General features: G+C 44.3%; 3 protein-coding genes across 3 annotated transcripts in view; 1 reads left to right on the top strand and 2 right to left on the bottom strand.

Annotated features, from left to right (window-relative positions):
* Window positions 1-1762: 1762 nt before the first annotated feature.
* Window positions 1763-6029, bottom strand: LOC147448165 (uncharacterized). The gene is made up of 3 exons (XM_086524020.1): window positions 3262-6029; window positions 2377-2584; window positions 1763-2306 (listed from the first exon to the last, which is right to left on the bottom strand). The coding sequence occupies exons 2-3, from the start codon at window positions 2563-2565 to the stop codon at window positions 2076-2078; spliced, it is 420 nt and encodes a 139-aa protein (XP_086380146.1). The 5' UTR covers window positions 2566-2584; window positions 3262-6029; the 3' UTR covers window positions 1763-2075.
* LOC147448164 (copper amine oxidase 2-like) lies at window positions 2829-8401 on the bottom strand. Its single transcript, XM_086524022.1, has 5 exons — window positions 6528-8401; window positions 6258-6369; window positions 6043-6168; window positions 4044-4113; window positions 2829-3333 (listed from the first exon to the last, which is right to left on the bottom strand). Exons 1-5 carry the CDS (start codon window positions 6601-6603, stop codon window positions 3253-3255), a joined length of 465 nt encoding a protein of 154 aa, XP_086380148.1. The 5' UTR covers window positions 6604-8401; the 3' UTR covers window positions 2829-3252.
* A 29-nt stretch (window positions 8402-8430) lies between these two features.
* LOC147448161 (uncharacterized) overlaps window positions 8431-22239 on the top strand; it is a 250323-nt gene continuing 236514 nt past the window's right edge. The window contains exons 1-2 of the mRNA XM_086524021.1: window positions 8431-8784; window positions 9059-9150. Coding sequence (XP_086380147.1) covers window positions 8518-8784; window positions 9059-9150 — 359 coding nt within the window. The 5' untranslated portion in view covers window positions 8431-8517. The remainder of the gene's footprint in view (window positions 8785-9058; window positions 9151-22239) is intronic.

Here is a 22239-nt window from a genome sequence, read left to right as displayed (position 1 = left end):
AGCTCACATCAAAGAGCGAATGAAAGCAACATTGGTCTGGAAATCACTTGGTTTTGTTTGTGGGTTCAGTAGTGCAAGACATTTGTGCAGAGGTTTCCATTTTTGCTCTACAGATGATATAGTAGCAAAGAAATTGGGTTGGACTACTTGTCAAATCATTGCAAAGACATTGCGCTTAAGCTTGGCTTTTTAATCACATGTTGTGCACAAGTTTTCAAAATAGCGATAGCCAAGCTATGGTTAGTGTTTCCTTGGACGTCACTTGCACACATACCTTTCCTTGATAATTTTCCCTTTTGCACACAATCCCATATGAAACCTAAGACCTTGCCAATGATGATTTTCATGACCTTGAAGAAAAGGTTCTCAATGTCTAATGCAAATTGTCTATCTTTGTGTTTAAGCTCCGATTGAGCGACCTTTTGATACTTAGCCTTGGCAAGTTGGGCATAACTTCTTTTATTCTCAAAGAGGAAAGCTGGAAATGATAGCTTTTCACATGCATCATCATCAAACAAGCTAAGGAGACTAAAACCTTCACATGGTGCAATGCTATGTGCATGCACACTATGATCAATGACTTGTTGTGAAGAATAGGTCCCATGCACAAGCGTATCGAATTCATCAATTGCAATTTTTGTATCCTCATCTTCCCCATGCAACACGACATTGGGCACTATTTGGAAAGTAGATGCCCAAGATTCATATATGAAAACATTTGCTCAAGATACAATGGAGTTTGAATCAATGATACCAAAGCTTGAAGCACATGGAATGGACGAACTGATCTGCTTACATATGCATGGTTGAACTCTAGTTTTTGCTTCACTTCAACAAGGATTGTGGCATGCTCATCTGCAAAATGAGGCAAAACTCTTTGAATCCTAGACAGATCAGCGATAACATTTACTACATGCCGATGGCAAGCCATATATCCCTTCATATTTTAGCTCCCTTATATGTGTGAAAGGGATATGAAGCAATGGAAGGCACTGTTTAATGGGGTTCAAAGATGTGACCTCCTCAATGTTTTTGTTAAACTCAAAATCACTAAACATGAAAAAAGAGGGCTTAGTTGAGCCCCTAAGCATTGTTTACAACCTTCACGCACTTTTACACTTGCACACAAGGCCAACAAATGTTTTGGATCCAAGACACTTTTTAAGGAGTTAAACAATGTACTCTTTTCAAAGACAAGAGAATACAACAAACACAAGGAAAAGAAGGTGGTTTGCGGATGAGAATAAATAAGAACAACTAAACTCAAGGTAAGTTCCTTTGACCACACACAACAATATTGCTTTGAGAGCACTTGCTTTTGAGGAAACATGAAGGTGCTGAAATGTGTGTCGAAAATAAGAAGAGCATGTTTCTCTCAAACCATAACTCCATATGGGTTGACAACAAAAGATCCCTTAAAGCATTTATCATCGCACATATGGACAATGCATGCTTCTCTTAGCACATGACACATAATAAGAAGTAAATGAGTGGATAATGACAAAGATGTCATCCTAATTTTCAAGCGAGAGTGCAACGTACATTTAGATGCAGATCTATCCCAAGATTGGGCCATACAATCACACTCACTGTTTGTCAACCATACATTGAGAGTCTCCTTACCATCACTCTCATTAATCAACCACAATAAGCTGAATAGTTAAATCTTGCAACATATTCAAAGTCCAATCATGGCCGGACATAAAGAGAACAACACACAACACATTCAAATGTTTATAATGAAATTTTAAGATTGCTGCCATTAACTTCAAAAGTTGCCTTTGAATTAAAGATCATATTGTCCTGAAATACAAAATGACACTTGTGATGGCGACTATAAGGATAGAGGGAATATATAATTGCAATAGTAAGATTGGATAGGAAACAATGAGCAAGCTGAGGATCAAATGTACAAAAAGTAACTTAAACAATCAGCTAATCCACCTCAAGTTTGTAGCCTGTTACATAACCTTGTTTGTCAATAGCAAATGTACCAATTTTCCTAAGGTTAAGAAGGGAGCACACTTAAGATCAACAAGATCACTCTCATATAGCTGCAAGAAATTGCATGAGAGTCAAAGGACCTCATCAACTAATTTGCCATGCAGCACAACAGTGATTGGTTTTCCATCACGATCTGTCACCCGTGCTTGCACAATAGAAACCCGCATCACCTCAATAACTTTTTTGCATGCGAAGCAAAAGGGATGAGAGCTTTGGCCACTAACTTGGTTGCTCTTGCACTCGCCACAATTGTACTCGAGACCAATGCTATCTACATTAACAACTTCAAGATTGCCAAAGACCTAGGCAAAACAAAAATACATCAATAAGTGCTTGAAAGAGAACAAAAATATGCTAAAAAGTAAAGCTCACCTTGCTTCCAAAGCCCAAAAGAGCAAGTTGCTTAGCATGTATGTCTTTGAAGTGAGAAACCAGATTCGTGGGCAGAGGACACAAAATAACGTAGTCAACAATAGAGAGTGTTTTGAGAAATTGCTTGTAGACATTGATATTGTGGGCTATGCATGCATAAAATCCATGCTTACGAACTTCATTCACCATGCGATGATAGTCAACCCTCCTAGAAGTAACATACACATGGCAGTTAGGGATTAGCAATAGATGATTGACACCTATAGCCACAATATACTCCCACTTGCTCTATCAACAAAGGCTGGACCGTCCCCAATGGTTAACAACAAAGAGCTTTTTCCATCATACTTAGCAAGGTTTTCAACTTGCACAACCATGAATGCAATTGTCAGAATGATATCTCCCAAGGAAGAATCTCGATCAACCAAATCCTTTATCTTGTGCTCAAGAAACAATAATAAAGTACACTCATATTGCTTAGCTTTACAATGGAGGTGATGGCATCAACATAAAGATCAAAAGGAGAAGATCCTTTAAAATTGGCATTTCTTTTCCTGATGGCTACACCTTCCATGCATACAAAATCATTTACTTCAAAATAGTCAACAAATTGGGGAATATATCTTTCACTAACTAGAAAAGTGACGGTGTGATTAGATGGCTTATCATTCAAACGAGCCTTCAAAAACCTATTATATGTGGCCTTTTGGACCTTGTAAGTTCCATACTTGGCCAAGACTTTCCCCTCAAAAGAAAATTGAGAGTGCGTAGTCTCAGAGATCCCAAAAATAAGAAGAGATGGCAAGGCCTTGATCAAGGTAAGCTGAGAGCTGAAAAATTCAACAAAGGGCTTTGCTTTCAGAGAGTCTTGCACAACTATCGCACCTGGAGAGACGACAACTTGGAGATTATTCCCAACTTTATGAGAGCACAAAATAACGCCATCAGCCATTTGACCTACACACAAATGATTGTTGGAAACAACCTTCACACTTGCAAGAACAAATTCCAAAAATTTACTAGCTAAGATTTTTTACCTCTAGCATAAGACAATGCTTTTTTAATGGGATTTGTGGGAGAATGTTTTTTCAGTGTAGAATTAGGGCTAAGAAACTTAGATGGTGATTTGCTTGGTGATGAATCAACAACCTTAGACGATGTCTTGATACTTGCAACCGAGATTGGGGAGCGTGTGACATCTAGCTTCTTCTTGGATTCGCAGACATAAAAAAGCTTATTGTTCCATGCAATCCATACACATTAAACATCTCATCATTCATAAGATCTCGTCTAAAATTTTCCTTGCTCAGTCTAGTGTGTAAGCACACTATCTTATATGATGCCTAGGAACAAGTCCAAGCTTCATAATGACCATCATTGCAAGAACTCCCTGCTCCTCTTCAAGAACCACATAAAGAATAAATTTTGCAGTAATAATTTACAATGCCATGTTGTCTTTTGGATTGCAATTGAAGGCATCGAGAGGCAAGATACAAATACGACTAAAAAAAAAGGAACTTTGCAATTAAAAGCTACATGCAAAACTCGAGGTCTTCATCATAGCAACAAGCTGAGACTTGCAACATTAAATGAGGAAAGAATATTTTTTTTTGCTACAAAATCTCAAACAAGAGCATGAAAAATTCACAATCAAGTGTCCGACAAACCTGAATAACAGTGCAAAGAGGACATGCGCAAGTGCACCATATGTCTATTGATTTGATCTCTTCCTCCTTGCTGCAAATGTAGGACACTGCACCCAGATGTGAGCTCCGCCTCCTAGCTTCAAAGGCATAGATCTAGTCCCCCTCCTAGCTACAGACACAAACATGAAATGCATGCAGATCTATGGAGAGGACACTGGAACCTATCGGCTAAATGATATGCAGATCCAGTTAAGCGAGTGCTAAATTGAGCAGCAACATGACACACGTATTGAAAAACAAAAACAGATGCCTTTCCTCAGGGATGACGCCTTGCCTCACCTCCTGAGTCGCAACATACAATGGAAGACAACATACCATGCAAGCGACAATACACTAATTGTTGTGCAACACGCCGAAACTTGTCAGCAAAAGGTTTACAGAGAACAAAAAATTGTACAAATAAAAAAATGATTGCAAGTCAAAAACAGAAGAACAAACCTCATAGGGAAAAGTTAATCTTGGCTACTCGACGCCTTCCCTCACCTTCGAGGCCGCAGCAGTAGCATGGATGATGGTAGTGCACACCACTGCAAATCTCAATAGAAGCGCCCTTGTGGTGGGCGGGGGGGTTCAATTTCTTCAAGAGAAGGACCGAAATTAGAGAACAACAACAAGAATGTCAAAAGGAGAGATCTTAGGCGCACTGTCCACCATGTGCTCAAGCTTTTGACTGGAGTGAAGCCATGAGGAAGCAAGAAGAGCTCTCTGTGCTACAGTTGCCTACTAGACCCCAAAACAATAGCTTAAGAATAAACACCTAATGATATGGGCCTCATAACCTTAGCAATGGAAACCCCACATCTAATAAAAACACGCATGCACTGATGAGCTGGCTCTTACCTTGCCACGACTCGTCATGAACATAAAGAGAAAATGACATTACTTCAATTTCTTCAATTTTACAAAAAAATACATCCTCATTTTTCTTTAACAAAAAGGGGAGGCATCACTAGTTTTGAGGGTCTGGGCCATTCAAAGGCACTTGTAATTAAACAAGGTTGTCCGGGGTAGACAAAGGCACTGCCATTCATTGATGTATGCATTAAAAAAAATAACAAAAAGTGAAAGGACAATTCAAATACTAACCTCATGCTTTGATAACACAACTCACAATTTTTAAAAACATAGAGTAGTAAAAAAGAGATGCCACAAAAAAAAACACTATACACTTTCTATCGTAAACTAAGCAAAGAATCTTGTTGTCCTAGTAAGAAAGATAGGGGAGTGAGGCATAGATGAGTGCTCACGTAACAAACTAAAGTATTCTGGATAGTACAAGATAGGGTTTTAAGATAATGGGAGTAAGGTGGTGGAATGATAACCAAAATTATCTCGTTGAATGGGAAATTGTGTTATAGGATGACTTTGCCTACTTATCTTTCATTTCTCTTCCTTTGTGCTAAGGACTCTTGGCTAAGGGTCCCATCTACCTATGGGAGGCTTTAGGTGACACACATCATTAGTGTATGCCATGGGAGGCTCTAGGTAACACATCATCTTCATTGTATGCTATAGTTGGCCTTAGACTTTTTTTTTTGCCTATTTTATTAGACTCAAGAGATTGAACCAAAGGTAAACAATAATTACGACAAATGAGCCTCTTGAGTGTAAAAAGGTATCATTACAAAGAGCATAGAGTACTACCTTCAAGAATCTCCATGATCATGATCCTAAGAACATCCATAACAATGCATTCTATGCCAAGGCGACAATTCTACAATCAAAATTGAAAGCCATGCGAGATTGCAACCCACTTGTTCCAGACACTGGATTGTTAGTAGCCTCGCACTCAGAAGCTAGGTCCTTCAGACTGGATTGTTTTCAAAGGCTTTACAGCAGTTCTATCAACTCCACCACGCGAGTCAGCTTGGTAATTTTGAAGGGGATCAGGAGCAGGAAGAGGTATAAGTTTTTGGTCCTTAAACTCAATCACCTTCATATGCTGCATGTCAACTAGCACATGAATGCCCTCCATAGGTTGAGCATAGCGTTTTCCATAGGACATTCACTTTCTGTCTTGTAGAATATCAAAGACTTGGCTAGCCGCCTCTTTGGCGACTCAACTTCACTATGATAGCCCACACACCTGTAGAAGATGCAGCAAGACCAAAATCATGTTTGAAACTGAAGCTTAGTGACCAAATTCCTTGAATTTTGTACCAAACAGAAACCTACCATGGGTCAACCATCGCCAACTCCATGTCATGGATACCCCACTTTTTCACCGCTTCTCCGAAAGGGCCATAAACTTTGACTGTAGCCTCACATTTTGCATACTCAACAATATCTTGCAACACACAAAAATTGATCAACATTCAAAAGGTTGCCTTGAGTTAAGCAAGACATGGAGCCACATGCCACCATGCATGAGATGCATGCAATAGGTATTAGGATAACTGTGGAAAACCTCCTCAACTCGATTGAAAAATACACAACAGTACTTGCCATGGGCGGTTACACATCTAGAATGCACCGAGAGGAAAGAACCCGACCATGATGATGTCACCTCAAGCCACTTCATGAACCTCTGTCACTTCCACCAGCCATAGATTGGTTTCATTAGTTTATATACAATTAACCTCGCATGCCCAGGTGGGAGCTGCCTCAGAGTGACTGACCCACCCCTTGGTCCGAGGGAGAAGTGAAGGCTGGAAGGGGGGGGGGGGAGTAGACATCCGCAAGAGTGACAACATACTTTCTAGCTCATTAAGGACAATTTCTATGAAACGCATGCCATGCCTCACCTGCATCAGTATTAATTGCAATAAAAATTATGCTTATGTCAGGCCACATTAACTCACAACCGGCATGCCTAACATGATGAGGTGCTCATCTCCGTAGTTGTGCCGACTGCCTGGACTGTGGCAATAGCTACTGCTATCCAAGGGGTGGCTTGAGTGAGCTCTAAGCAGAGTTACAGGGCCTGCAAAAGAAATAATTGCTTGAATGCACTTTAATTCTTATCAGAATCGAAGATAAATCATGATTGAAATGCATGACTGTTGCGTGCATCATGTGTAAGTGGCAATGATCGGTAAGAAGCTCTTGAATTTGCAGATGGTGAAGCCCCACATGGAGCAATAGAAGAGGAGGAGGAACGAATAGGCCAGGCAAGGTGGTAGGCAGGGGAGCAAGGGAGATGAAGGAAGCGCGGGAGGGGATTTTGGCGATGGAGGGGTCCTACTCCTCCTCCGTGATGTCCCAATCCACTTGTGGGCCTGCAGAGGCAATGACCGCCTCTCTAGTTAGAGAAGGCTTAAATACTACCATATTAACACTTGTAATCTCAACTTGAAACATCGGAGATGATGAACGAAAGAGAGAAAAATTACAATCCCTTCCTCTCTCTCGCAACCTTGCTATCACCTGCAGCACAGGAAAAGTACACACACACACACACTACAAAATTTGCACGCCCAAAATGCCCAAAATGCACCCAATGTATCACCTATTCGCTCTTCTTCCGTTTTATTCAAATTTATGTAGATTCCTTCACACATTTCTCCTAATGGTCCATTGTGCTTTGTCTGCACACTAGCGAGCAAAATAACCAGGTTTTGAACCTCTACGTATCACGAAATGACATTTTCGAATTGATGTGCTAACCATCCCAACTCGAATGGTTTCATGCCTACGACCGGCACTACACCTTCTATAAAAAAAGCCTCTTGCCCTGGCATACGCTCCTCAGCCCAACCCTACACTGCGTTCAATCATGTTGCCTTGTGCTCAATCGAGCCTTGCACTCAGTCATGCCGATGACCTCGTTGCCATGCAAGCGCTCGTTCTTTTTTTTTTTTGCAGCTCCGTAATCGCACCTGTTGAAGATTCTCATTGTACTTTCTTTTTTAATGTGTAAGGCCTATTTGGACCGAACAAAAAGATAAATCCCATGCAGGCCCTCCACCTGGACGCCATAGACTGTCTTACGGCAGTGCCAACAAAAAGTTTTGGAGTCGCAGGACCTCGTCACTAAATGACACCTCCATAGGGAGGTGGGATCAATGGCCCACAATAGGCGTCGCGAGGCGGGTGCAATCCGGGCCGTCCAATCGACATTTAAACTAGGTGTGAACTAAGCGTGAACTCGGAGATATGTGCACCACACCAAATTTGGTGTGAACTCGACGTGAACACGGTGTGAACTGGAGAGGGCCTGCACACCACACCAAATTTGGTGTGAACTCAGTGCGAACTCGGTGTGAACTAAGTGTGAACTAGGTGTAAACCTGTCCGCGACGCCATGATCTATAAGCTTATCCCACACACACCTTTCAACGAGCACGTGTTAGCTTAGTGGTTAGAGTCAATCCCGTGAGGGAGAAGATAGTGGGTTCAAGTCCCGGATTCGAGAAAGTGAGAATCTTTTGTATTCCGTAGGAAATCCACCGGTCACGATCAACTGATGATCGTGAGCCATTGATCCCACCTCCAAATGGCGGTGTCAATTAGTGACGAGGGTCGCAGGATAACTGCTAAAGCTAGCAGGATGCTGGCGGCAGGAGGCAGGCGGGAGAGGAACAGGATGGGGGTGATTATGATGAAGGCCGAGGAGGACGAGAAGGAGAACGTAGGAGCAGGGGCCGTCGGGGCGGTGCAAGGTTCTCGCCTTCTGCCTCTGTCCAGGCCCCAGCCGCTTAGCGACGTTGAGGACTACGCTGCTGCTGCTGCTGGCCGTCATCATCCTCACAATTACGCGCCCGTAAGCCCACTCGCTTTTACTGTGGCTCTCAGACAGGGAAAGTGTCCCTTTGCCAGCCACAAGCAAGATCCCCCTCGCTGCTGGCAGCTTTAATGTTGGTCTTGCCAGTTGTGGCTCCTCTGATGTAAACATGTTAGACATGACTGCAGCGTTATCTGCCGCATATGACCTCAACTCGTCGAGAGTCCCATTCACGTTAAAACTTATCAGACGTCAATCGTGCAGCACATTATTGCTTTCTACCGACTGGCTTTGATTATTTTTCTTTTGGCAGTCCTTTCTTCCAGAGATATTGGGCGGTATAAAGCCTAGTGCCTCTAACAAAGGGCAATCGAGTAGCCCATTACAGTCGGCACCATTCTGGACGTAAGATTTCTTCTTGTCAGCCCTCAAGATGATTTTCTCTTCGAACTAATTTTCTACGGGTAGAGCAATGCTTGGTAGTATCATTGTATATTGTGACGGAGTCCTCATGTAATGCTTGATATATATTTTGAAGACATGCTCATGGTAGGGTATTTGTATTCAATTTCATCACTGCATTTACCGATCATGTAGCTAGACCTACCATATATTCACGTTAACTACCTTTACATTCTTGAATTGATCAAAGGGACTATGAGTAGGTAGTAAGATGATAGACTTTTCCTCTCTAGACTCGGAGTAATAAACAAAGTCATGTTTATAATAAAAACATCTCTGTGAACCCATGCTTGTACATAGTGTAAGTGTTTTGCGCGAGGAAGAAGAGGGCGATGATAAGCTGAGTATTGGGAAGGGAAGAGAGTGTCAAGAGGCATTGGAGCTTGCATGACTGCACATGGACAGGAAAAGTCCTTTTGAGATTGATGAGGGTGGCAAGAAGGTTCTATGTATCTTGTGTGCCAAGGTTAACAGGTTGTTGTGTTGAGGATTTGGGTACATGTGAGAGAGGCTTTGCACAAGTTTCAATAGCAGCACAAAAAAGGCAGCTGACAAGCATCATAACATTTGGAGCTGAACAAATGCGATTGGGTTCTCCTTGAGAAGGCCAGGCTCAGATGATATGTAAGTACAATAATTCAAGTAGAGGGCACATTGATAATGGGAAAGCAGCCCTTTGAGAGAGAGAGAGAGAGAGAGAGAGAGAGAGAGAGAGATATTGAGAGAGAGATGAAATGAAATGAAATGAAATGTTATATTAACGTCTTCAAAGGGCCACAATGACCTATGAAACCAATCTGTCACAAAATAGTACCATGTTTGGGTACAAAAAGAACTAGAACAAAGATACTACTACTAGAATCCATCCTCATCCGCACTCTGGATGTCGAGAGAGTATGACTCGAATCCTCTGCTGTAGTCTCCGTCGATGTTGTGTAGCCCCTCTCCTCAATCGTGGCCGTTTGGATCTCCGTAGCTCCAGTGCTCGGTCGATTAGAGTGCCGTTAGTGGTCGAATGAGTGTGGGCCGAGCTTTGTAGTGATGGCTGCTCCTCTAGCTGTCCCATATCTAGTGAAAAGAAATCTGTAATCTGTCTCTGGGACTCTCTCTCTCTCTCTCTCTCTCTCTCTCTCTCTCTCTCTCTCTCCAGTAAAGTGTCTATATTTGTGTAACTCAAGTAGATATAGCCCAAAACATCTTTGATCCTCATAACTCATGACCCTAGAGAAAGGACCAAAACCCTCTCTGAACAAGCAGTGGAAACGACCCTGTATCTCATAGTACATTGTGCAATGAGATATGTAATGTAGCTCTGTCTCTGGCTCTAGCTGGCATAAGCGGCATATCCTATTGTCTGTTGGTATCCCTTTGAATCTACCAATCTCAATCTCAAGCGGATGTGAGGATGTGCGTATTTGACCAAAGATACACCGCAAACCATGAGACGTATTTGTGTCCATGTAGCTGGGTCGAATTACAAACCCATCTCCTGTGAGGTGGAGAAGATGCTCTCTATAGAATGCCATTTTCGTGCCCAACTCCTGTGGCGGCTCTATTTATGTCTTCCTGGTATCCAACTGGATCAGGTCGTGATGAATTGAGTCTAGTAATCTCTACCCGTGTAATAGACATCGAGGGTGCCGGAAGAGAGTACTAGAAAGGGGGCAGCCTGTCCATGGTGAAGCCATGCGTATGAAACCATGATATCATTTGTGCATACCAACATGAAGTGTCCCCCTGAAGAGCTAAGTGTTTGGAAGACTCAAGGGCCAGTCTAGCACATCTGTCTCTAGTAGTATCCCACAAGTTGTGCACAAAGGAGACTGATTTGGTAAGCAACTCTGCTCGAATGATAGCGTGGGGTATGGAGGCCTTGGCTCTGATTACCAAGGGCCTCTCCATACGTCTCAAACCATCTTGGCCTACAGAAGGTCCCCATATCTGCACCCATACAACATAGCTGAGGCTACTAAAGTATCAAAGAGCCATAACTTTGTCCGAGGTACCTGGAACTGAATCTGCGAACACATCCTCTCCAAGCCTCCCAAGGCTGCAAAAGCTCTAGTCAGTCTAGTCTCTGCTGCTCTCCCCCGGCCCAGTGAAGACAACCCCAAGGTAAGTGTATGCATCTGTATACTCTACAATCTCCTAACCATATGTGAAATTCGGTGCCGATCTCCTGATCCATTGTGGTGTGGTTAAACACCATAACCTTGGTTTTACCAAGGTTTACAAACAATCCACTATCCTCTGCAAAACTGTGTAATGCATCAAACTGTCGCTGCATACCCTCTGGTGAGTCAGAGACCAACACAATATCATCAGCATATAACAACAATGGGGTCCATGTCCCTGCCAGCTGGGCACCTCTATCACCTTCTCTGTCAATGTAATCAGACACCTCATCAACATACATACCAAATAGAATACGAGACAATGGGCAGCCTTGTTTAATCCCAATGGTGGAGTGAACTAAATCAGATATCCCCTCCATGTCCCATCATTGATCTGTATAAAGCCATAACATCCCAAATCAGCACTATAGGCACCCCATCTCCTGCAGTCTGCGCATCAATCGAGCTCTCGGTACCATGTCAAATGCTTTGTGGATTTCCACAAAGCTACAATAAATCCATTTCCCATGTGACCTGCTCTCCTCAATGATGGCTCTGAGTGTCAGAATATGATCAAGAGTTTAGAAACCCCTCCTGAAACGAGCCTGGCTCTTTGCATGTACACCCTCACCTTTTGCCCAATCACTCAACTGCTGCTCAAGGATGGATGCATACAACCGTGCCAATGTGTGCCCAACCATAATAGTGCGGTAATCCCAGGCTCGTAGTATCTCTTGCCTTGAAGATATGCACAATAGTAGACAACCTCCAAGTCTCACCGTAATCCCCGCAAGAACCTCTACCAGCATATCTCGAGCATGTACAAAGTGTTCTGCTACTACACCATCATGTCATATGCTCTGCTGGTCCTCGTCCTATCAATGGCTCTCTTTACCATCTCAGTGGTAAAGAAGGTGCTGGTAGGTGGGCATGGCTCTGTAGGATCTGGAAGGGGGTCTTGTCCAGGAACCATATACAACGATGTCGCATACTGGCCCCACACATCAGAGAAGTAATCACTGGGGGAGGGGTTTGCTCATGAAAGAATCGCCATACCTCTCTTGAGTCTCTACTCAAGAACTGCTAATACAAATCTCGCTCCATCCCGGCCAAGTAAGCTCGTTTCTTTTGTCGCACAAGGTGTTGGGAAGCAATCCGAGATTGTCGGTAAGTGATGACTCCTAAAAGAAGATCCCCCTGAAGCTGCGCTCTCATCTCTCTGCACTCCTCATCATACCAACTATTCTGGGGCATGCTCCTAGAATGTTGCCGGCGACCCAACTGAGTGTGTGGGTATGCCTCTGATGCTGCACCATGCAGTGTCTCAGTTAGTAAAGTGGTCCACTCCTCCACTGAGAGGCCAAGACCAACTGTGCATAGACAGCTATAGATTTCCTCTGCATAAACCGAGTCAGTCTCTGGTGTACATATATTATCATCTAGTATAGAGAAAGGAGATTGTCCTCTGGATGTAGCATATACTCGCATACTCGGGGGGAAGTAACATATGGCACTGTATAGAAATCGGCCCGTGTCAGCTCTCAGTCTCACCCACATGTATCTAGCATGATCATCTCTCCATACAATATGTAGTAGTGGCTGTAACTCCTCCCTAAATAGCACCGCTACTCCTCCTGAACCTCTACTCTCATGCTCAGATCTCGCGACTGTCCTATGGGCTGATTTCCATCTGTATCCCACCACATGTGGCATAAGCTGTCCATGGGCCTGCTGAGTCTTTGAGAAGAAAACAATGTCCCTGTCTCTGAAACTGTCCTCAAAGGCACCAACGTCCAACTTCATAGATCCATTAAAATTTCAAGTAGCCATCTTCAGTGTTGTCCCATAGGTCTCACATGGTCATGTAGAGCGCCTCTCTACAATCACCACCCGACCATCTCTGTAAAAGGCCATCTTTCCCTTCTCCCTTGTTGCCGTAATCTCTGACGTCACCTCTCTCATATGCGCAAGAGGGCTGGCGGGTGGAGCGAAGGGGGGGGGGGGGCTGGCTGGCAGCAACGTAAGCGTGAAAGGGGGGGGGGGGGGGGGCAGAGAGAGAGAGAGAGAGAGAGAGAGAGAGAGAGAGAGAGAGATAAGAATGGTACAATTGGCTAGTTTGCCCTTTTTATAGGTTTGAGAGGCTGTGTGTGTTCAAATATGGCAGATGTGCCATTTGTGCACATCTTCTACTCTTAACTGAGCCTCTAATGGGCTGTTTTGGACAAGTGGCTAGTTCCTCGACTGTTAGTGCTTGTGCCCCTTGGCTGAAAATGGGAGATTTGATGCTGTCATGCACCTACCATGCAAGAATTGCTTCATGCTAGGGTCGCCGACTCGCCGTGGCTGAAAATGGCAGATTCGATGTTGTCATGCACCTACCATGCAAGAATTGCTCCATGCTAGGGTCGCCTTGTACTTTCCTTACGTGCATTGCCACTTTTCAAGGGTTGCCTGGTACTTGCCATGCAAGAACTGCCACTTGCCATGCATGCCCTCTACAATTGTGCACCTGCCTTGCATGTGCCATGCATGGGCCATCCAAGTGTCCACCTGCCTTGCATGTGCCATGCATGTGGCACCCAAGTGTCCACCTGCCCCGCATGCTCTGCTAGTTGACAGGTGCCAGTAGCCTTGTCCTTTTCTTTGCATTCGTTGCCCACTTATGGGTCGCCCTGCATGCTTTGTCAGTTTCCCTCTCTTGGGCGCCTTGCACAGGTCAAGCAAGCTCCTGCAAAAGTTCAACTGCCAGGCGCCAATAGCCTTGCCCTTTTCTCTGCATTCCTTGCCAGCTTATGGATCACCTTGCATGCTCTGTCAGTTTGGATGCCCTGCAGAGGTCAAACAAGCTCTTGTAAAATTTTAGCCATCACTTGAAGCTGCTCCTGCAAAAATTCAGCCATGATGGTCCAACAATTGCAGATGACCAGCCCATTGCAAATGATCAGGCCTTGCAATGGCCAGAATCAATGACATTCCCTCCTCTTAAAAGAAGAGTGATCATCTCTGATTACCATTGTAGGCAACATAGAAGTTTAGCAATCATTACAATTTACAATACTATATGCAAAGCAGACATTCATGCAAGATGACTTACACATGCCATTTAATAACACAGAACTATGCCGATCCAACATTTCACATTGGATTTGGCATTATGATCCAACCTTTCAATTGGATTTCTCTTGATAGTCCAACATTCACATTAGACTTTAATTAGAGGTTCAATACCAATCATTGGACCCTCGTCTTGACATTTCACATGAAGTGTTAGCACTTAGAAAGAATGTTGTAGTCATTCATCTCATCAAACTCTTTCAACTAAACATGTTTGTCATGACATAACATCGAAAGAGTATTCATCACAAGGTATGTACAAAGTAGTCCATAGGAATCAGCTTAGTATTTGAAATGCACCATAAAAGGAATACATATCCATGACTATTTTCATCACAATCTGTTAGTAGCGTATCGACAAGGGATTGGAGTGACTCCCCTCTCTGCAGGAGGGTATGTCCAGGCACTTGGATACTTGGAATGGGAGGTGCCAATCCGAAAATCACCCTCCTCCAACCACTTGGCATCCAAAGGAGGATAATTCTTGAACTCGACCAAGTACCTTTGATGGATCTTATCTTTTATTGTCACGTGCACATCTAACCCTATGTGCATGTGGACAAGCTATAACTCCTACTTCTAGGGTTTAAAACAGCCTAGGAAGTGTTCTGGCACCTTTGTGAGCTTGTATGCAGGACGTGCATGTCCAGGCACTTAAGTTAGTTGCATACCCTTCGATTGCACATGAGCACAACCAGTGTCTGCTAGGTGTAGGCACTGGGGAGTCTTCCCATATAGCTGCATCAGTATCCAGCCTAGGTATTTACCTACATGTGAAGCACCTCTTATAAGTGACTTCATTAACTTACAAATTAGTGACATTTTAGCCAACCAATTAAAATTGTGGGTTTTTTATTGGCATTGGCTGACCCAACTTTAATTCCATTTATAAGTGACTCTAGGGGTCACTTTTCAAGCATAAATTAGTACCCTCATTACAAGCACCAAGTACTTGTAGCACCTCACCATGCTAGCGTTTTCCACCATCACCTCCAACAACCCTGGCGTTTTTGTCTAGCATCAGCCTGCAGTACCAAATCAGCCCTAGCGTTAGTAGTTTCCAGCCATTACTTCGCCGTACCGTCATAGATCTATCCATTCACACCAGCATGTTCAGATTCAGCTCTTAGATCAACCAATGTTTTTCAGTTTTCAGTCCACCCTCGACATCAGCCATAGTAGATCATCCATAGCCTTGTCAATGGTTGTAGATTCCATCAGTTCCACTAGCGTTCTTGCATTTCAGCCCTTAGCCTTGCAGATCCAAGCATCTACCGCATGATCGAGAGGGGGGCCCTTGGAGGGGGTTTGGGACCCCATCTGGTGTTAGTCTTCTCTCTCTCTCTCTCCTACTCTATTTGGTATGTATGTGGATAAGGTTTCTGACTACATTGAGAGAGATGGTGATAGAGGTGCATAGCTGGCAGGGACCTGGATTCCACTATTGTTATATGCTGATGATATTGTGTTGATCTCCGACTCTCTGGAGGGGATGCAACCTCACTTGGATGCTTTGCATAGGTTTGCCCAGGAAAGTGGTTTGTCCGTCAACCTTGGTAAAACCAAGGTTATGGTATTTAATACCACCCCACAGTGGATCAGGAGGTCAGCGCCCGCATTCACATACGGCCAGGAGAAGGTGCTGAGTATATAGATGCTTACACTTACCTTGGAGTGGTTTTTAGTGGGCCAGCATTTTCATTGAGGAGGGCAGCAGAGACTAGATTGACCAGAGCCCATGCAACATTGGGTAGATTGGAAAGGATGTGTTCACAGGTTCAGTTTCAGGAGCCTCGGACGAAGCTCTGGCTCTTTGACACTTTGGTGGATTCTGCATTGCTTTATGGAGCTGAGATTTGGGGACCTTCACTGGATCATCACGGGAGGACAGGCCGCAGTGATGGATGGGGGGACATGGAGAAGCCTCTGGTCTCTATGAACTCGCGGCTCATTAGAGCCAAGGCTTCAGTACCACGTGCTATTGTACGAGCAGAGCTAGCTGCCCCCCCACTAGTGGTTGAGGTGCTCACAAGATCTGTCTCCTTCATACACCGCATGTGGGAACTTCCCCGAGACAGATATGCAGGCCTTGCACTTGAGTCCTCTCGACAGTTAGCCATGCAGGGAGATACAACATGTTGGTATGGGGAGATGACATCATGGTTTCAGGCGCATGGGTTCAGCATAGACAGATTGCCTCCCTTCCAATACTCACTGGATGCGCCCTCTCTGACTCTTACACAGTCCGAGATCACCAGGCTCATTAGCCAGGACTTGACTCAGCTAGACACCAAGATGACATGGATACAGCCAGCACAGGAGCTGGGCACGAAGATGGCTTTCTACAGAGAGCATCTCCTCCAGCTTACGGAGGATGGTTTTGTGACGAGGCCTAGATACATGGACACCCACTTGTCTCATGGGATACGATGTGCTATTGGCCAGATACGCACATCTTCACACCAGCTGCGGATCGAGACTGGGAGATACAATGGAGTATCGCCAGAGGCCAGGACATGCCCCCTGTGTGACATCGAGCCTGAGCCAGGGTTGCACTAGACATGCCACTGCCCCGTCTAGTACGAGATACGAGGCGGCTTCCATTGCTTGTTCAGAGAGGGCTTTGGACCATTCTCTAGAGTCATGCGGTACGAGGATCATAGATGTCTGGGTTTGTTTTTGCTCGAGCTGCGCAGACACAGAGAGAGCCTGATGAGAGGAGAGGCTAGCCAGTCTCAGAGACGGATCACAGACTTCTTTAGAGCTTCCACTGGACACCTGGAGGAGTTACTACCACAACAGAGCTCGTCGCCTTACACCACAGGCACATTGATCGACCGAGCGACTGAGCGAGGGAGATCCAGACGCCCACGATTGCGGAGGACTACACAGCATCGACGGAGGTTGCATCAGAGGATTCGGATCACTTTGGCTCGACATGCACGGCGCCCGGTCAGACTACTGGACTGTGGAGGAGATTGATGAGATCCGCTAGCGACCGATGCTGGATCTCCGGTGATCAAGCTATCCCAGCTAGATGTTTAGCTGCTTAGTTCACACCTAGCGGTTTAGGATTCCATAGTATTTTATTTTGTCATTTTGTTATTCTGTCATTTTGTCATCTTGTTACTCTGACTTTGTATCAGATCCACCACATTGTAACTTTTTGGTCTCATAGGTCACTTTGGCCTTTTGAAGACGTTAATATAACATTTCATTTGATTTCATTTCATCTCTCTCTCTCTCTCTCTCTCTCATATAGTATCATAAGGATTTTTTCCTTTTCTTCAACTTCTGGTTGTTGATCATCAATCATGTCTTTGGGTACCTTCCCTTGGAAAGGATGACAGAGGTTGACATGAGAAGCGTCGTGGATTCTCCAGTGAGGAGGCAACCGCAAACCAAAAGAGACTTCCTTGATCTTTTCCGTATCTGAAAAGGTCCTTAATACCTCTTGCTAAGCTTTCGGTAAAGCTTTCTCTTTACAGTGCATCTTACACAATCGAGCCTCGTCAAGATGGAGGAGGATCCAATCACCTTCTTTAAACCCAATTTTCTTCGATGCTTATCTGCTGCCTTCTTGTGCTTCTACTGAGAATGTTGAAGAGCGATTTTGACTTTAGCATAGGAAGAAACTAAATCCTCCACGAAATGATCAGCTTGGAATATTTCATATGTTGTATAAAGAATATTTTCTTCCCTCCTTCGACAATTTCAAAAAGAGCTTTACATGAGGAAGAATGAGTTGTGTTGTATGCGATTCCACCAATGAGAGATACTTTTCCCACTCACCCTTATATCCGATACATAACACTGAAGCAAGTCCAAAACTATGGAGTTGGTGACTTCCGATTGACCATCAGTTTGTGAATGGCAATAAGAAGAGTTGTTCCCATGTTTTTAAATAAAGCTTGCCAAAGTAAATTGGTCATTTTAGGATCCTTGTCAGAAACAATGGATGTAGGCATCCCATGATACTTGAAGATATGAATCAAGAAACACTTCGCCTTGTGATGAGCTTTGGTAGTCTTCTTAACTGGTATAAAATGAGCTTGTTTGCTAAAGCAGTCCACAATGGATTACATATTGTCATTACCACTCTTCATCCTTGGTATATAAAAAATGAAATCCATGGCCATGCTCTCCTATGGCCTATTTGGAATAGGCAATGGCTGCAGTAAACTTGCTCCTGTATGTCTCTCATGCTTAGCCTTTTGGCATACCAAGTACGAACATGCGCCTCATCGTTGGCCTATAACTGTGGCTAAAAGAAATAAGATTCTATTGTCTTTAAGAGTTGCTTCGATACCTCGATGTCCTGCATAAGGAGGTTGATGACATTTAGCCAAGACCTTTTGGCGAAGAGGATGGGTGACACATAATTTGATGTGTCGCATTAAGAAATCATTCTTAAGTGAATAACCAGACGTTGGTTCTCTAGCCAACAGAATCTCAAAGATAGTAGCAAAATCAGGATCTTCAGAGTATTGCTGTTGCATCTCATCCAATGACGACCGCTACTTGTGGTTTGCGGGAAAAAGCATCTGTAACCATGTTCTTTTTACTTGCTACATGGATAATTCGAAATGGGACAAAGAGAGTAGATTTTACCACTGCATCTGTTACTGAGATAGCTTGGTCTGAGTAAGAAAATGCCTCAAAACTTTGGTCACTGTGAAATCAGCCCTTAAAAGATAATGCTTTCAGGAAGTCAAGGCATGGATGATTGCCAAAAGTTTGTTTTCATATGTGAGATGCACTTAGCCTTAGTCAGAAGCCGATTTTCATATGTGATGACATGCCCATCCTGTTGCAAAACAGCCCCAATACTACTCCCACAAGCATCACAATGAACTTCAAAAGACTTTTGAAAATCTGGTAATATCAAAATGGGTCGAGTAGTACGCTTCTCTTTTAGGCATTCAAAGGAAGTGACCTCCCTCTGCCCCGGGGTGGAAATAACTCCTTTGTAGGTAAGAGTATGTAGGGGAACCGCAATTTCAGCAAATGACTTGATAAATCGTTGATAATAGGAACACAAACCCAATAAATTATGCACAACGTGCACATGTCAAAGAGGTGGCCGGTCGTGGATGGTTGCCACCTTTGTTGGATCCATGCATACACCTTCTGAAGAGATTATCTGGCCAACAAAATGGATCTCTCGCGTGAAGAACTCACTTTTCTTTGCATTGATGACAAGCCAATGGTTCTTAAAGGCTGAAAATACCCGAGCCAAATGTTTTCTATCACTTCTAATTTAGAGAGAACAATAATATCATCGAAGAAGGTCCTCACGAACTTTCTATGTGGCCTGAATATGTGATCCATCATTTGGTTGAATGTAGCCTGTCACGTGCCACATCCAACCCTATGTGTCCGTGGACAAGCTACAACATGATCAGGGTTCAGTCCGTCCAGTCAGTCTAGATTAGAAGTGATCTGGCACTTTTGTGAGTCTATTCGTAGACCGTGCATGTCCAGTCACTTGGTATAGATGCATATCCTCCGGTTGCACACAGCAGGATCATCAGTATTCCCTTCAGAATCCATCAGATTCCATCAGGGGAATTTTCCAGTGCATTTTAGCCTCTTTTTCCCTATTTTTGGTATTTTTCACTTATTATTTTTAAGTGACTTTCCAACAAAAGTAGGTAGGGCAATTTTGCTAAGTTAATATATAAGCAAACCCAAGTTCGCACTAAATGGTAGAAGGAGCTCCCCGCTCAACAGGCGTCTTCTTAGCAGGAACCCCGCAGTACCCTCAGCATCCCCTTCACCCTAGAGTTTTTGGACATCTTCAACACCTTCCCTCACTTGGCGTTTTCAGCCTTGCTTGACCGCCACAGACAGTCAGCCCTAGCGTTTTGGTCTTCACCAACACCATCCCCTTGCCTGGCGTTTCCAGTTTTCCATGATCGCCAGCACCCCCACATGTTCAACGTTTTCACTAACGCTATTAGGCAGCACAGCGTTTTTCGTTTTCAGCCCTTGTTGCAGCAGATGTAGCAGCATTTTCAGCCTTGAAGACGATAGCAGATTCAGCCCTAGAAGCATTGCAGAAGATCTCCATTTTCAGCCCTCAAAAACGCAGCCAAAACAGTCATTTTCAGCCACCGAAACAGCCCCGACATTCAGCAGTTAGAAGACCGCAGATTTCAGCCCTAAAGTCGTCGTCGTCACCGACATAGTCCCAGGTTGCATCAGTCCATTGCATCGTCATTGTACCACTTTGTGCAATCATAAGTAGACCACTCTCGCTGACGAGAGTGGGGCCTTCGGAGGAGGGTTTCACAATCTCTAGTGTCGTATCTCTCTTCTCTCTCTATCTCTCAGTCTCATACACTTGCACGCACAATGTCCATTCACTTTGTTTGTCATCATAGCATTCTCTCTCTAAGAACGGAAGGCTCTACCTTCCATAAGAACTAAAAGGAACCTTGAGCACAGTTTGGAGCACTCATCTTGAGTAAAGCGCAAACAATCATTCCGCTGCACCTTACATTGGTATCAGAGGTTTGGCAGTGTTCTGTATCACTCAAGGAAAGAACCACAAGAATTTTTTTTTGCTTGTTGAGGTCGCACGAACCCAAGTTCGCTTGGGCGTGTTGATTCCTAATCGTGTTTTGTTGAAGAGTGACAGGAATCCTAAGAAAGAAGGGCTTGTCCAGCCTCCCCTTGTGTCTCTTTTCACTCATTGAGAGCGGACCATGCACTTAGCGGCTGGCCAATCGACGTGAGGTGGGAAAAAGCAACCTTGGTGTGAGCGCAAGGCCGCCAAGGGGTGCGCCCGCAGAAAAGAGTAGAACTCGGGTGAAGAGAAGATCCTTCTCAAACGCGATTTGCAAGCGAAAGAAAACCTCAAAAACCTCAAGAACCCAAGTTCGTCGTGAACTTAAGAACCAAAGATCATAGTGCATGGTCGTCACCCGAAGCGGAATGGATACTTCGCATACAGGTGATGAACATGAAAGAGGCGGCGAAGATTTTTCCCCACCAGGAGATTTTTTCAACCCTCCCCCTTCGCCATCTACGCCACGAGTTGTACTAACTCCTATGGAGATGATGGTCAAGTCGATGTTGAACATGATGGCACAACAACAAGAAACGAATCGAGTTGTGTTGGCACAACTCGCAAGCAAAGCAGAACAACAAGAAGCTAAGGACCGTGAGCGCGACGAAAGAAACGCAAGACTTGCCGCCCAACAAGAAGACAATCGCCTTGCTTTAGAACGCGAGCGTGACGAACACAAAGAAAGAAAACAACAAAGAAAGGCGGACGAGGCAGCAGGTAGCGCGGCCTTGGAGGCCGAGCGTGCAACTCAAAGATTGTCTTTGGAGACCGAACGTGAAGCTCAAAGATTGGCATTGGAGACCGAGCGTGAAGCTCAAAGAGAGCTACTCACTCAAGAATTGCTTCGACAAGTGCTAGCCTCGAAGACCGAACCACCCAAGGATCGTGGGAGTTCCTCAAGTGGCGCAAGCCACGATGCGGGGTCCAACCATCCAGTCACAGAGAAGTTGACTTTCAGTAAGTATGACGGTAAGGTTTGATGCTACGGTTATTCATTCTTGGTTGCATCAATTTAATGCTTATTTTGCGACAACTAAGAAGACAGGAAATAGCAAAGTTTTGACGACAGCTATGTACCTTGCCGGTGATGCCATCAATTGGTACCACGTATGGCAAGAGGCACAGCTAGCCGCACACCTAGACGAAGCTGACGAATTCACACCCCTTTCCTTCAATTGGGTTGATTTCCAAGACAAGCTCAAGGCGCGGTTTATGCCACCTCAGTACCTC

This window comes from Adiantum capillus-veneris, chromosome 11 (assembly GCF_014529385.1).
Source record: "Adiantum capillus-veneris isolate H3 chromosome 11, ASM1452938v2, whole genome shotgun sequence".
In the NCBI taxonomy this organism is placed as follows: domain Eukaryota; kingdom Viridiplantae; phylum Streptophyta; class Polypodiopsida; order Polypodiales; family Pteridaceae; genus Adiantum; species Adiantum capillus-veneris.
The sequence above is the reverse complement of the archived record's forward strand: the minus strand, read 5'-3'. Positions and strand labels throughout refer to the sequence as shown.

Bases quoted from the DNA above. Each gene is read 5' to 3' on its own strand.
- LOC147448164 (XM_086524022.1), bottom strand. From the start codon at position 6,603: ATGAAGTGGCTTGAGGTGACATCATCATGGTCGGGTTCTTTCCTCTCG. The intron at 6,169-6,257 runs GTAGGTTTCTGT...CATCTTCTACAG, and splicing joins TTGGCGATGGTTGACCCATG to GTGTGTGGGCTATCATAGTG. The intron at 3,334-4,043 runs GTTTGTCGGACA...ATTTGTGTGTAG, and splicing joins CTCTTTGCACTGTTATTCAG to GTCAAATGGCTGATGGCGTT.
- LOC147448165 (XM_086524020.1), bottom strand. From the start codon at position 2,565: ATGGTGAATGAAGTTCGTAAGCATGGATTTTATGCATGCATAGCCCAC. The intron at 2,307-2,376 runs GTGAGCTTTACT...TGTTTTGCCTAG, and splicing joins TTTTGGGCTTTGGAAGCAAG to GTCTTTGGCAATCTTGAAGT.